Source organism: Erinaceus europaeus, chromosome 20 (assembly GCF_950295315.1).
Source record: "Erinaceus europaeus chromosome 20, mEriEur2.1, whole genome shotgun sequence".
Lineage (NCBI taxonomy): Eukaryota > Metazoa > Chordata > Mammalia > Eulipotyphla > Erinaceidae > Erinaceus > Erinaceus europaeus.
In genome coordinates this window covers 24916310-24930660 of record NC_080181.1, presented here as the reverse complement: position 1 = coordinate 24930660, position 14351 = coordinate 24916310, and the positions used below count along the sequence as shown (strand labels likewise).

Here is a 14351-nt window from a genome sequence, read left to right as displayed (position 1 = left end):
CTGGACTACCTGCATAGCAAAGCAGGCCATTATGCAAATAAGCTATTTTGCCAGCCCATGGAGCTCCTGTCACATTACTTTCCAAGGGTAACTATAAAATGAAGTGCAAGAAGGTAGATGTAGCTCACACCACCCACAGTAAGGGCTTCTGCTCTTGAATCCCACCTATGTGCAACTACCACAGTAGAACAGGTAAACCAAGAGATTCTTCTCAGACCCAGAAGAGCAGAAGCCAGAAAGGAAGATGGAGACTATTTCCTCTGTACTCAGAGGACAGTAAGTGCTGGAACTTAGGAGCGAGAAAAGAAGAAGGGGCGGGGGACCAAACTAGTTTAAGCCAGGGAGCCATCTTGTACAAATACTATATAGGTCAACCATGCTTAACAGCTGGGTTGGATCATTTCTATGGAGAACAGGGTGTGCCCTCACTGCCTCCCCCCACCCCCTCGGCAACATACACCCTCCTTTTCCTTATTTCTTTCCAGGGCAGTTTACCCTGCAGTGCCTCACAAATCAGGACATTCTCCTCCTGGATCTGGCAGAAATGGCTATGAGTCTCCCATAGCTGAACACCCCTCACTACATCTGCCTGAATCTTGAGGAAGAAATGCTTTCAGAGAACAAGACTGAGTGATGAAGAGACAAAGACAATGAGAGTCACTGAGCTAGCAAGGAAATAACTCATCTATCATACTTAAGCCCTGAGCATTCACATGGGACCAATTCCAGGCAGAGGCTCTGCTTGGCGCTGGGCCTAGGCCCAAGAAGTCAGGATCTCTCAGCTACATGGCTTTGCATCTGGTCCAGTGGTTGCAGATACTCAGAAAAGGCTGCCAACCCATAAGTAGTGGCCCTGGGACAAGAGGTCTGCACACGCCCCTGGGAAGAAAGGGGTTCTGACCTCTGTGGAATGAGCAAAAGCAAGAGAGTGAAAGGGAGGTTTCACTCTGGAGCTCCCAGAGGCAGATTGGAAAGAGACATAGGAGTCTGGCCTGGGGTGATCCTAGCCCCGCAAGTCTTCACACAATTCCCACAGTGCTTCAGCACTCCTGGAGAATGGATACAAAGTCTCCCAATGGGCTGGCCCCCCTGAGATTCCCCAAGAAGCCTCCATGGCATGGCCAAGGCTAGGGTCAACTCCTATATCAGTAACGCCTTCCCTGACCATGCTCTGCATCAGTGGCCTGCTCACCCCAAGACTTCCTTCCTCCACGCACTCACTGTCTCACTTCCTTATCTATGTGCTTCCTGAGTCCTGCACCAGGAAGGAAATAAGCAATGTCAAGGCAGGAAGACCACGGGCTCCCAGTTGTTCTGTCTCCAGGGCCTGGGGAACAGAGCCAACCCCGGTAAGAGCTTGAGGCAGACATGCTGGCCACAGGGACAGCACTCCAGGTCTAAGCCCTGAAAGCTACCCGAGGCAGCCAGTCACCTGGATGCTGAGGCTCTGGGACTCCAGGTGTGGCAAGGTGACATTCTTGTAATCACTTCCCGTCTCCCGGACCAGGTGGAGGTCCTGCCGCATGTACTTCTGCAGGTGCTTCTCAGTGGCAGGGTAAACCACAGTGGTCTTGACATCTGTAATGACACAGGATGGCCTCAATGGCAAAGTTGGACCCACTTCACACATCCTGGTCTCCACAGGCACCCAAAAGAGACACCGCCCCATCCCTTCCGCTTTTTACTTCACTAATAAAAGGAGCCAGAGGCTAAGAGGTTACATTTGCACCCATGAACTGCTCCCCCAGGCACCTCTGGTCATTAAATTCATGTGTGCAGCCACACCCAGATTCTGGAAAGTACGAGGCTTTCACAGTTTGCCTCACCACCTTAACCCTGGTTCTGCCCTTTCTGCTTTTTCAGCTCAGAAAGGAAAGGTTTCTGACTCCTCACATACCAAATGTCGAGGTCTGTGGCTTTCTGGACTTGAAGCTGAAAAACCTGATGTAAAGTCAAGAAGCCTCCCTTAATGCAAAATGACAAAGAACAGCATGGGGTGAAGGCACAGTTGCTGGAGCCTGGATCGCCCAAGTTCAAGTCCTGGCTCTGTCTGCTTCCTCTTCACTCCAGGTGGGACGTTGACCGCAGCCCAGTTATTTAACCTCCCCGTGACCATACTTCCCCAGCTGTCAACTGTGGTTAATAATAGCTCCGAGGCCATTATGACATGGGAAATGAATCAAATTCATACTTGTGAGGCAGAATAATGTCTGACACACATAAATATTATGTAAATATTAGTTACTTATTTCAAGATTTATTTTTATAAGGGAGGAGTGAAAAAGAGGAGGGAGGGGGAGAAAGGGTGGAGAAAGAGACAGAATGGGGGGGGAGAGAGAGGACAGAATAGCAAACATCAAACCCAAGACCTCACAGATGCATGTTCTACCCACTGAGCTACCTCCCCAGTTGGAGGTAGCTTGAAGCTGGGACTTCTCCATTCTAGGATGACTTTTTTGCAGAAAGAAAGGAAGAGAGAGATGCAGAGAGAGATCACCGTAGTGAAGATTCCCCCAGTGCTGTAGGGGCTGGGGGTTAGAATGTGAGCTGCACACATGACACAGTAAACACCTTCCCAGGTGAGCTATTTCGCAGGCCCAGCACTGGTAATTTTTAATGCAGAGCTTCTAAAATTTGGCATCATCAACACTGTGGCCCAGATCAGTGTTTGATCTTGGTGGGGGCTGTCTTTGCAGGCTTTTATCGGGATGCCAGAAATAAGCTCTCTAAGTGTGATACCCCAGACTGTCTCCAGACATTGCCAAAGGACTCTTGAGGGGTAAAGCTGTCCCTTTAACACCACCACTAGACAATCTTGTACTTTTCCTAAAGTGACTTTGGCTAGAAAGCTGATCCAACACCACCTGGTTTTGGTTAATACTACCCTAACATTCATATAGAGCACTTCAATGTGGATGTACAAGGGAGGAGAAGAAAAGGATATTTTCAAGTCAGAGACCCCCATCCTCCCCAGCCCCTCAGAGGCACACTCCAAGAAATTATCCTATTGGCTCATATTCCTCAAGACCCAGCTAACAACTGAGAACATTGGTAACTTTATTTATTATTTCGAAGAGTCATTTATAAACATGAGCAAGAGTGTACCAGAGTATCACTCTGGTACACGTGGTGCTGCGGGTTAAACTAGGAACCTTATGCTCTTAAATTCAACACTCCGGCCACTAAGTCATGCCTTGGGTCACATAGTTGACCTTTTTTTTTTGTTTGTTTGTTTAAATTTGTTATTTTGCCACCAGAGTTGTTGCTGGGGTTCTATGCCTACAGGAATCCTTCATTCCTGGATGGATCTTTTTAATTTTTTTTACCAGAACACTGATCAGCTCTGGCTTGTGGTGGTGGTGGTGGGGTTGGATCTGGAGCTTTGAAGCCCGAGGCAAGATTCTCTTATGCTATCTACCATTATGCTATCTACCCCCCACCTATTTCTCCTTCTTCTCTGTTTTAGAGGGTGAAAAACAAAAAGGGAGATAGAGAGCAGGAAAGAGAGAAGAATATGCCACAGCACAGGCTTGTGAAGCTTCCCTCCTACAGGTGCTGCTAAGAAGTGACAAGAGACTCAAATCCAGGCCCTTGTGCATGATAAGGTGTGTGCTCTACTCAGTGAGTCCCACTTATTTGTTTATTTGGTCCCACTTATTTGTTTATTTTTGTTGTTACCAAGCCTTCCCCGCTCTGGGACAATTTATTTATTTATTTATTTTCCAGATAGAGACAAGCAGAGAAAGAAAGGAGAGCGCCACTTTCTCTACTGCAGTCGGGGCTGGGCTGGAGCCACATTATTATTATTATTATTACTACTATTATTATTATTTTATAAAAAGGAAACATTGACAAAACCATAGGATAAGAGGGGTGCAACTCCACACAATTCCGACCACCAGAACTCCGTATCCCATCCCCTCCCCTGATAGTTTTCCTATTCTTTAATCTTCTGGGAGTATGGACCCAAGGTCACTGTGAGATGCAGAAGGTGGAAGGTCTCATATTAATTTTTTAAATTGATCTTTCTTTAGGAAATGTGTGACAAAATTGATGTTGTCTCAGAAGCACATTTTCTATTTAAAATAGACTTTAACCTTTATTTTACAGGTAAGTGAAAAGAGTTCTTAGAAGAGGTTGGGTGGGGAGTCAGGCGTTAAGCACAGATGGCACAAAGCACAAGGACCAGAGTAAGGATCCCGGTTTCAGCCCCCGACTCCCCATCCGCAGGGGAGTCACTTCACAAGCGGTGAAGCAGGTCTGCAGGTGTCTATCTTTCTCTCCCCCTCTCCATTTCTCTCTGTCCTATCTAACAATGACGACATCAATAACAGCAACAATAATATCTACAACAATAAAACAAGAGCAACAAAAGGGAATAAATAAATAAATATTTTTAAAAAGAAGAAGAGGTTGGGTGGTGGTGCATCGGGTAGAGTGCATGCACACATTACTATGTGCAAAGACCTGGGTTCACATCCCTGGTCCCCACCTGTTGGGGGAGCTTTCCAAGTAGGGAAGCAGTGCTGCAGGTGTTTCCCCCTCCCTCTCTATCTCTCCCTTCCCTCCCAATTTTCGTTTCTATCCAAAACAAAAACAAAACTCCTAAGGACTTAAGACTTGGGCAGGAATGGTGGTGTTACCTAAAGCTATTTTGACACCTGCCTAAAAGTCTCATACTGTCTCAAAAAAGGGTGAGGAGGGAATGAGAGGATTGGTACAAAGGTACCACATGATTTCTGGGGAGGATGACAAGTCCGGTCCATCAGCACTGGAGTCAGACTTGAGACACGCCCCTGCCTGGGTGTGTAAGGGTCAATCTCTCAGTCTTGTCTCCTCATCTGCTTAGCTTTGTATTTTTTTTTTCTTTTTTTTCTAAACATGGCACCAGGAAATAAACCCAGGGCTTTGCAAATGCATGGTATTGCTTGAGTGGCATCCCTAGACCAGTTTTTATTTTATATTTTCAGAGAGAGAGAGATAGATACAAAGAAAGAGAGAACAAAAGAGGGATAGATATAATAGCACTAGGAAGTGGCACAGTGGATAAAGTGTTACACTCTCAAACCTATGGTCCTGAGTTCAGTCCCCAGGAGCACATGTACCAGAGTGCTGTCTGGTTCTCTCTCTTCTCTTATCTCTCTCATTAATAAATATTTTTAAGAGGGCGGGGGGAAGAGAGAGACCAAAGCACTGACCCACTATCCATGAAATTCTACCTGTCCTTATGCTCAGTATTGCCCATGGTGCTTCCATGAGGTACTAGGGGTCAAACCCAGGGCTGCGTGCATACAAGGCATGCACCCTGCCCCTGTGCCACCTCTTAGGGCTTTCTCACTGTTAAAGGGCATCATAAAGCCTGCTCTGCAGAGTTGCTGACATTGGCTGGGCCACTGGAGGTGCAAATAAATGTCATCCCACTTCCTGGAAATCTCTACAACAGGTTCTGGCATCAAACAGCCTGGGTTTGAATCCTGGCTCCGTACTTAGTAGCTGTGTAACGTGGGCAAGTGACCACATCACCAGGCTGTCAGGACAAGGGCATGAGTAGTAGATGGGGAGTGTGTAGAAAGCGTGAGAGAACAGAGCAGAGCGAGAGGGCCGAGTTCCTCACAAGCAGGCACACATTCTGGTGGCCCATCACTTTGCTGCTGGGCTGGGCGGTGGGGAGAGAGGTGGTGAGTGTGGCAGCTCGCTGGGCACAGGGGAGATGGCTGGGGACAAAGTCAGAGCTGGTGCTGGAGAGCAGCCCGCCCTGCTGGCACAGACACACTGCCCTGGGCTCACTGCCTAGGGCTCCCTGGCTGCCCCAGCCACCAAGGGTGCCTGGGAAACAGGTACCTCGTGGGATCAGCCCCCTCAGGCCTTCCGCTCAGCAGAGGGAGAAAATGAAAAGTCATTTCCAACTGCTCACATCCTGCCGTCCTTCCTCTCTTCCTGAGAAACTCCTGTCTGGTTGCAGGAACCCCACTGCTACACTCAGAGGCAGTCAGGACCAGTCACTCTGCAGGGGCCAACACCAGAAGTCCTGGTCAGGGGCGAGTCAGCCCTCAAGGCTGTCATCAGTGCTGGTTTCTGTGTCTCCAGAGCGTCTGACACTCAAACCTGCATTGCCACACCGGCACCCCACCCTGTGCTGCATGGCCTTCACACACACACACACACACACACACACACACACACACACACACACACACACACACACCCTACCTCCCCTCAAAGCAAACACACGCAAACACACACACACACACACACCCTACCTCCCCTCAAAGCCTGTGCCTGTCTCCAGGCCTCCTTCCTGGCCCAGCGCTCAGCCCTGGTGAGAATAGCACCCCTAACCCTTCACTCACTCCCATGTCTGTCTCCTTCACTGACTGGCCCTGCTTTTCGCTTCGCTAGTCACTATCAGACAGTACAAACATGCTTATCAGCCCTCACCCCCTTAGGAGGTAGCTTGCAAGGACTAGGGAGGTGGTTCTGCAGCAGAATCCATGGCTGGCATGTAGGAGTCCAGCCCCAACACCATATATGATGAGGCTCTGATTTCTTTCTCACTCACAGAAAATAAAACAAATGTGGCCCAGGCGGTAGTGCAGGGCCTAGAGCACTGGACTTAAAAGCATGAGGTCCTGAATTTGATTCCCAGCATTATTTGCATCAGAGTGATGCTCTGGTGATCTCTCTCTCTCTCCTAATAAATAAAAATATTTTCAAACATATATAAAAATAGGGGCTGGCTAGAGTACACCCATTACTATGCACAAGGACCTGGGTTCAAGTCCATGGTCCCCACCTGAAGTGTGGTGAAGCAGTGCTGCAGGTGTCTTTCTTTCTCCTTCCTTCTCAATTTATCTGTGTCTCTATCAACAAAAAGGAAAAAACAGTTGCTGGGAGTAGTGGTTTTGTGGTACTGGCAGTGAGCTCCAATGATAAGCCTGATGGCAATTAAAAACAAACAAAAAATAAAACAAAATGCTTTAAAAACAAACAGTGGGTACAGTGTGTGTGTACACACACACACAAACACACAAACACACACACCCCTACAGGTGTGAAACTATACTCCTAAAACCTTGGAGCATGGTGAACCAATGTTAAACCAATTTCTTTTAATCATCACCAGGGCTTCACCAATCTGGGATGATTTTCTTCTAGACAGAGAAAAAGATACACAGAGGCAGAGAGAGAAAAACAGAGTACAAGAGAGCACAGCACTGCAGCTTCTTCTAATACAGTGGGGGCTGGGCTTGAACCTGGGTCAGGCACAAGGCAAAGCAATACACTCTCCAAGTGAGTTACTTTGCTAGCCTTTTCTTCTTTTTTTTTTTTTTTTTTAAGATTTTATTTATTTATTATGAGAGAGATAGGAGAAGAGAGAGAAAGAACCAGACATCACTCCGGTGGTACATGTGCAGCTGGGGATTGAACTCGGGACCTTATGCTTGAGAGTCCAATGCCTTATCCACTGTACCAACTCCTGGACCACATTTGCTAGCCTTTAAATCAATTTTTAACAATAAATTATATACATAAAACAAAGAATAATATGTCTTTCAGAGCACAGGGTTTATTTTTTTTTCTACTATTGTTAAAAAACCTATTAGGACTGGGGAGACAGTGCACAAGAATTTCACGCTTGAGGTTCCAGAGGCCCCAGGTTCAATCCAAGGTACCACCATGTGCCACAGATGAGCAGTGTTCTGGTCTCTCTTTCTCTCTCTCATGAAAATAAATATATGTTAATTATTTATTTTAACCAGAATACTGCTCAGCTCTGGCTTATGGTATCTGAGATTGAGCCTGGGACCTTGTCATCTCAGACATAAAAAAGGCTTTTTTTCACAGCCATTATGCTATCTTCCAGGCCCAATAATTAAAATAATAGTAATAATAATAGGGTTGGAGAGGCAGCACAGTGGTTATACAAAAGGCTTTCATGCCTGAAGCTCTGAAGTCCAGGTTCAATCCTCAGCACCACCACTAGCCAGAGCTGAGTAGTCCTCTGGTGTTTGTGTGTATGTGTATTTTTCCCTCTGTATCTCTCTCATTAAAAGAAATAAAATATTTTTAAAATAATAATAATTTTACCCTCAGCACCTGGCATATAGTGAGCATTCAACGAATGCTTTCAAAACAACTGAATACATGAATCTAGCCTTTTCAGACTTTAAATCCTGGAAGAACATTTTTGTCCCACTAAAAGAACAACAACAACAAATTTCCCTGGTAAAAATCAATATATTTCTCTTTTTTAATTTGTTTTTTTACTTTTCTTTTTTATATTTTTATTTATTTATTATGGGATAGAGATAGAGAGAAATTGAGAGGGGGAGGGGAGATGACAGAGGAAAAAAGACAGAGAGACACCTGCAACCCTGCTTCAACACTCACGATGCTTTGCCCTTATAGGTGGGGTCCAGGGGATAAAAACTGGGTCCTTGTTCACTGTAGTGTGTGAGCTTAACCAGGTGTGCCACTGCCTGGCCCCAAATCAATATATTTCTCTATGCTACTTTTTTCACAGGCAGCTAAAAGTAAATTCTAGTGTCTAGCTAAGTACCAATTAAGCTGCTAACTTGTATTCGAACTTCATGAGGAGTCTAGTCAGATAATTCTGATAAATGCTCAGCCCATCAAGTGAAAATATGTTGTAAAACAGGATTCTCTGTGGTCCCCGCCCCCAATATCTCCCTCACAGTTTACTTATTAACACAAAGAGAAAACACTAAGTGACGGGAACTAGTATCACCCCAAAGAGAACAAACTGACATGATCGTCAGGGAGGTGCTGTGGTATTCTGGCAAAAATACACAGCCTGAACCTAACAGTAAAGATATAGTAACAAGCAAGCCCAATCCATTCTACAAAACAACTTTCATATATATATATATATATATATATATCTTTTTTTCCCCTTTTCTTGCCTTTTTTTAAATTGTTGTAGTTATTATTGTTGTTATTGATGTCATCTTTGTTAAATAGGACAGAGAGAAATGGAGAGAGGAGGGGAGACAGAGAGGGAGAGAGAAAGACAGACACCTGCAGACCTGCTTCACCATCTGTGAAGCGACTCCCCTGCAGGTGGGGAGCTGGGGGGCTTGAACTGGGATCCTTATGCTGGTCCTTGTGCTTAGTGCCACCTGTGCTTAACCTGCTGTGCTACCGCCTGACTCCCAACAAGCAACTTTCTAGTGCTTCAAAAATGTTAAAGTTAGGACAGACGTAAGGAGGCCAAGGACAGAAAAGGCTAGGATGGATTGGATCCAGAACAAGGTACCAGAGTCCTGTTTATAAAAGGTATCAAAACAGTCAGTGAACTTGAATAATGGGCTCTATGTTACATGAGGGTTTTGTATGAGTGCAAAATTCCCTAAAATTGATTATTTCACCTTGGTGCAAAGTTAGGACATCAAAAACTTACTTTCTGATGTATAGTAGTAACTGTAACAAAATGCTACTAGTAGGGAGCAGGTGGTAGCACAGCAGGTAAAGTGCAAGTGGCGCAAAGCTCAAGGACCGGCCTAAGGATCCCAGTTCGAGCCCCCAGCTCCCCACCTGCAGGAGGGCTGCTTCACAGGTGGTGAAACATGTCTGTATGTATCTATCTTTCTCTCCCCCTCTGTCTTCCCCTCCTCTCTCCATTTCTCTCGGTACTATCCAACAACAACAACAACATCAATTAACAACAACAATAAAACAACAAGGGCAACAAAAGGGAATAAATATTTTTTAAAATGCTACTAGCATATGCATGTAGATCGATTAAGCAAATGTGGCAAGATGTTAACAATAGATGAAGAGCTTTAAAAGATTTATTTATGAGAGAGGAGGGCAGGGGGGGAGAGAGAGAAGCAGAGCATCACTCTGGTATATGCAATGCTGAGGACCAAACTCAAGACCTCATGTTTGTGAAGGGTTTTTTTTTCTTCTTCTTTTTTTTTTTTTAATTATCTTTATTTACTGGATAGAAACAGCCAGAAATAGAGAGGGAAGGAGGAGATAGACAGAGACACCTGCAGCCCTGCTTCACCACTCGCAAAGCTTTCCCCCTGCAGGTGGGGGCCAGGGTCTCAAACCTGGGTCCTTTCACACTGTAACATGTGGCCCAACCAGGTGTGAAGGGTTTTTATAAAATAATCATTTGTATTATTCTCATGATGTTTCTGTAGGATTGAATTTCCTTTAAAAAAAAAAAAAAAGGAAGGCATGATGTGCCCGGCCCTCAGCTAACAGTTACAGGAGGCAGAGCTCTGACCTCATATGTATACGCACTCATTCACCCCTTAATCACATTTCATAGCCACTGTGGGAGGATTATCTCCATGTTTGTCTCCAAGAAACTGGGGGCCCCACGGTCCTACAGCTCTGTCTGGTTCTGAGCCGGACAGTGGACACAGCACGCCGGCATGCAGTGGAAGCTGCCTCCTGCCTGCCTCCGATAAAGCAGGTTGACTTCTGAGGTCACCTGCCCTGGGTGAGCTGTACCTGGCACCTACCTCAGCAATAACACTGGAAGCAAAAAAAAAAAAAAAGGAGGGGGGAGGACATGGACAAAATATTCATCAAAGATACCACATGATCAATAGACACATGAAGTTATATATATATGGTTATCAAGAAAAGTCATGAGGGAGGGGGTAGACAGCATAATAGTTATGCAGAGAGACTCTCTTGCCTGATGTTCCAAAGTCCCAAGTTCAGTCCCAAGCACCATCGTTAAGCCAGAACTGATTAAGTGTTCTGATAAAGAAGGGGTAAAAAAAGTCATAACACATTTTTGCATAGAAAAACATAGGAAAGGGGGGCTGGGTGGTGGTGCACCTAGTTGAGCGCACATGTTACAGTGCACAAGGACCCAGGTTCCAGCCCCTGGTCCCCATCTGCAGGGGGAAAGCTTTGTGAATGATGAAGCAAGTCTGCAGGTATCTGTCTCCCTCTTTGTCTCCCCTCCTCCTCTCAATTTCTGGCTGTCTCTATCCAATAAAAAAATAATAATAATAAAGATGTTAAAAATTTTTTAAAAAGACTATAAAAAAATAGAAAAGAAGAACATAGGAAAGGTTGCTGGTGGTGGCACATTGGTTAAGCGCACATAGCGCAAAGCACAAGGACCCGCTCAAGGATCCCAGTTTGAGCCCCTGGTTCCTCACCTGCAGAGGAGTCGCTTCAGAAGTCGTGAAGCAGATGTGCAGGTGTCTCTCTGTTTCTCTTCCTCTCTGTCTTGCCCTCTACCCATCAATTTCTCTGTCCTATCCAGTAAAATGAAGGGAATTAAAAAAAAAAAAAAAAAAAAAGACCTCCCAGAGCAGTGAATTCACAGTGCTGGCACTGAACCCCAGCAACAACCCTGGAGGCTAAAAAAAAGGAACCAGCAACCCATGTTTTTTGTTGTTGTTCTTGGCCAACTGGGGCCACCATGACTGCACTGCTCCCAGTGGATTTTTCTTTTCAATTTTAGTTAAAGAGGAAGAGAGAGAAAGGGGAAAGACACAATACTGCTCCAGCATTCATGAAGATTCCCTCAGTTTGGGAGCCGAGAGGTAGTGCACAGATTAAGTGCCCATGGTACTAAGCGCAAGCATCCCAGTTTGTGTCCCCGACTCCCCACCTGTAGGGGAGTCTCTTCACAAATGGTGAAACATGCCTGCAGGTGTCTCTCTTTCTTTCCTGGTTCGAGCCCCCAGCTCCCCACCTGCAGGGGAGTCGCTTCACAGGTGGTGAAGCAGGTCTACAGGTGTCTATCTTTCTCTCCTCCTGTCTTCCCCTCCTCTCTCCATTTCTCTCCGTACTATTTAACAACGACAACATCAGTAATAACTACAATAACAAATGGAAAAAAAAAAAAACATGGGCAACAAAAAGGAAAATAAATATTTTTTAAAATATTAAAAAACAAAAAAACTGAGCCCAGGGCTGGCAAAATATCACTTGGATAGTGCACTGCTTTGTCATGTGCATGACCTACGTTCTAGCTCAGCCCCCACCTTATTGAATAGGAGCTTTTGGTACTTTCATTCTCTCTCTGACTCTCTATTAAAAAGTAAAATGGGGGGGAGGGAGTCGGGCAATAGGGCAGTGAGTTAAGCACCGCGGAGCGCAAGGACAGGTGTAAGGATCCCGGTTCAAGCCCCCGGCTCCCCACCTGCAGCGGGGTCGATTCACAGGTGATGAAGCAGGTCTGCAGGTGTCTTTCTCTCCCCCTTTCTGTTTTCCCCTCCTCTCTCCATTTCTCTCTGTCCTCACAACGACGACATCAACAGTAAAAACAACAGTAAAAAAAAAAGACAAGGGCAACAAAAGGGAAAATAAATAAATAAATTTATTTTTTTTTAAAAAAGAAAATGTTTAAAAAAAGTAAAACAGGGAGTCGGGCGGTACCACAGCGGACTAAGCGCAGGTGGCGCAAAGCACAAGGACCAGTGTATGTATACGGGTTCGAGCCCCCGGCTCCCCACCTGCAGGGGGAGTCACTTCACAAGTTGCGAAGCAGGTCTGCAGGTGTCTATCTTTCTCTTCCCATTTCTGTCTTCTCCATCTCTCTCCATTTCTCTCTGTCCTATCCAACAACAAAGACATCAATAAGAACAACAACAATAACTACAACAAGGGCAACAAAAGGGAATAAATGAATAAATATTTAAAAAAAAAAAGTAAAATAGAGGAGGCTAGGAGGTAGTGCAGCAGGTTAAGTGCACATAGTGCCAACCGCAAGGAGCAGCATAAGTATCCCCACTTGCAGGGGAGTCACTTCACAAGTGGAGAAGCATGTCTGCAGGTTGTCTATCTTTCTCTCTCTATCTTTCTGTCCTCTCTCTCTCTCTCTCAATTTCCCTCTGTCCTATCCAATAACAATAACAAGGGCAACAAATGGAAAAAATGGCCTCCAGGAGCAGTGGATTCGTAGTGCAGGCACTGAGCCCCTGAAGCTCAATAACTACCTGAAGGAAAGGGGGGGGAAGTAAAATGGAATAAATGAAGCCCAGAGAAGTTAAGTAATTTCCCAAGGTCACACAGCTAGTGGTGGGGCTGTGTACCAGCTTGGTTTTCTATGTGATGTTGCCTTCCCCACTCAAGTCTTAAGAGCCAAGGTTATAGCCACTCTCTCCAGAAATCAGGAGAAATGTGATCGGTGCCAACCCTCCTGAAAGACACATAAACAGCTGTCAGCAAAACCAGAGTGTAATGAGGTGTCAGGGCAATTGGGGCTACAGACGGGGGTGGGGTGGCGGGGGACACAGGAAGGCACAGAGACTAACACCAGTGAAGTTGCTGCTGCAAGGTCTCTTGGAAATGCTGGAAGTCAACAATCCTGCACGCCACCCTCCCCACCCCAGTCTCCCCCATCTCTGGAGGGCTGTCAGAACAGCATCACTGGGGTGTTGGGCTAGAACAGGCTCCAGCGGGGGCCATAGACAAACTGCAGACCAAATCACACAACAGGGGACCTAATGGACGGTGCCAGCCTCCCCCCACCCCCAGCCTGTGCTGGATCATGGGCAGAGAGGTCTGGGGCCAGGGGCCCAGAGCTGGATCTGGTGAGGGCAAGAAGGGGAGCGAGGCCCCGTGAGGACTAGGGGCAGCAGCTCTTCATCCACTAGGATGTCTGGCAGCAGGAATGGTCACACTGATGTGTCCCAGCTGAACATCACACTGTCTAGGTTCCTTCCTTCTCTCTGCACTCTCTCAGCAGATGGTGTGTGCTGGACCCGGACAGCTCTGTCCTGTCTCTCAAGACCCTCAGGGTCTCCTGGAAGGCCTTCCCCAATATATAAAAAGCCGTTCCCTGCCCCCCGACCCAGACACACAGGCGTGAGTACTTTCGGAGGTGGGAGGCAGGGCCATGGAGAGGAAAGAGCTGCAGCTGCCTCACTTGCTCTCTGCCAAAGCTAGCTTAGCCAAATCCCCAGGAAAATGCTGTTGCACATGAAACATGAAAATGCAAACCACAGACAGTCTGCTCTCCTTCCCATACACATGTTCAAACAAGACTGCTTTCCAGCCATGGCTGATGACTTCCACAGGATGAGATCATTCCGATGGCTCGGTCTGTGGCTTTTGCTCTCCCTTCATTATGAGGAGTCAGTTTCAACTTATGTGACCCAGATGTGCAGGCCCTGGGGACCAGCACGATCTGGGGGTGAAGCCCACCTTCCCTCCCCCAGAGCCAAGCAGAAGGATGGGACAGGCTGCCGGGCCAGAAGGCCCACCATCTAGACATTCTCCGAGAAGGACCGACAGGGGAAAAAAGCTCAGGTCAGAGGCTTCTCTGCTCTGGCCCCGGGTCCGAGAAGAGTGGGATTCACTGGCCTGCTCTGCGAGGGGTCTGGAAGTGCTCTGTGGTGGAGGCTGGG

At 46.5% G+C, this 14351-nt stretch overlaps 1 protein-coding gene across 1 annotated transcript in view; it reads right to left on the bottom strand.

Moving 5' to 3' along the window:
• Positions 1 to 14351, bottom strand: part of DCPS (decapping enzyme, scavenger) — a 57648-nt gene that overhangs the window by 19374 nt on the left and 23923 nt on the right. The window contains exon 3 of the mRNA XM_007539421.3: positions 1433 to 1578. Coding sequence (XP_007539483.1) covers positions 1433 to 1578 — 146 coding nt within the window. The remainder of the gene's footprint in view (positions 1 to 1432; positions 1579 to 14351) is intronic.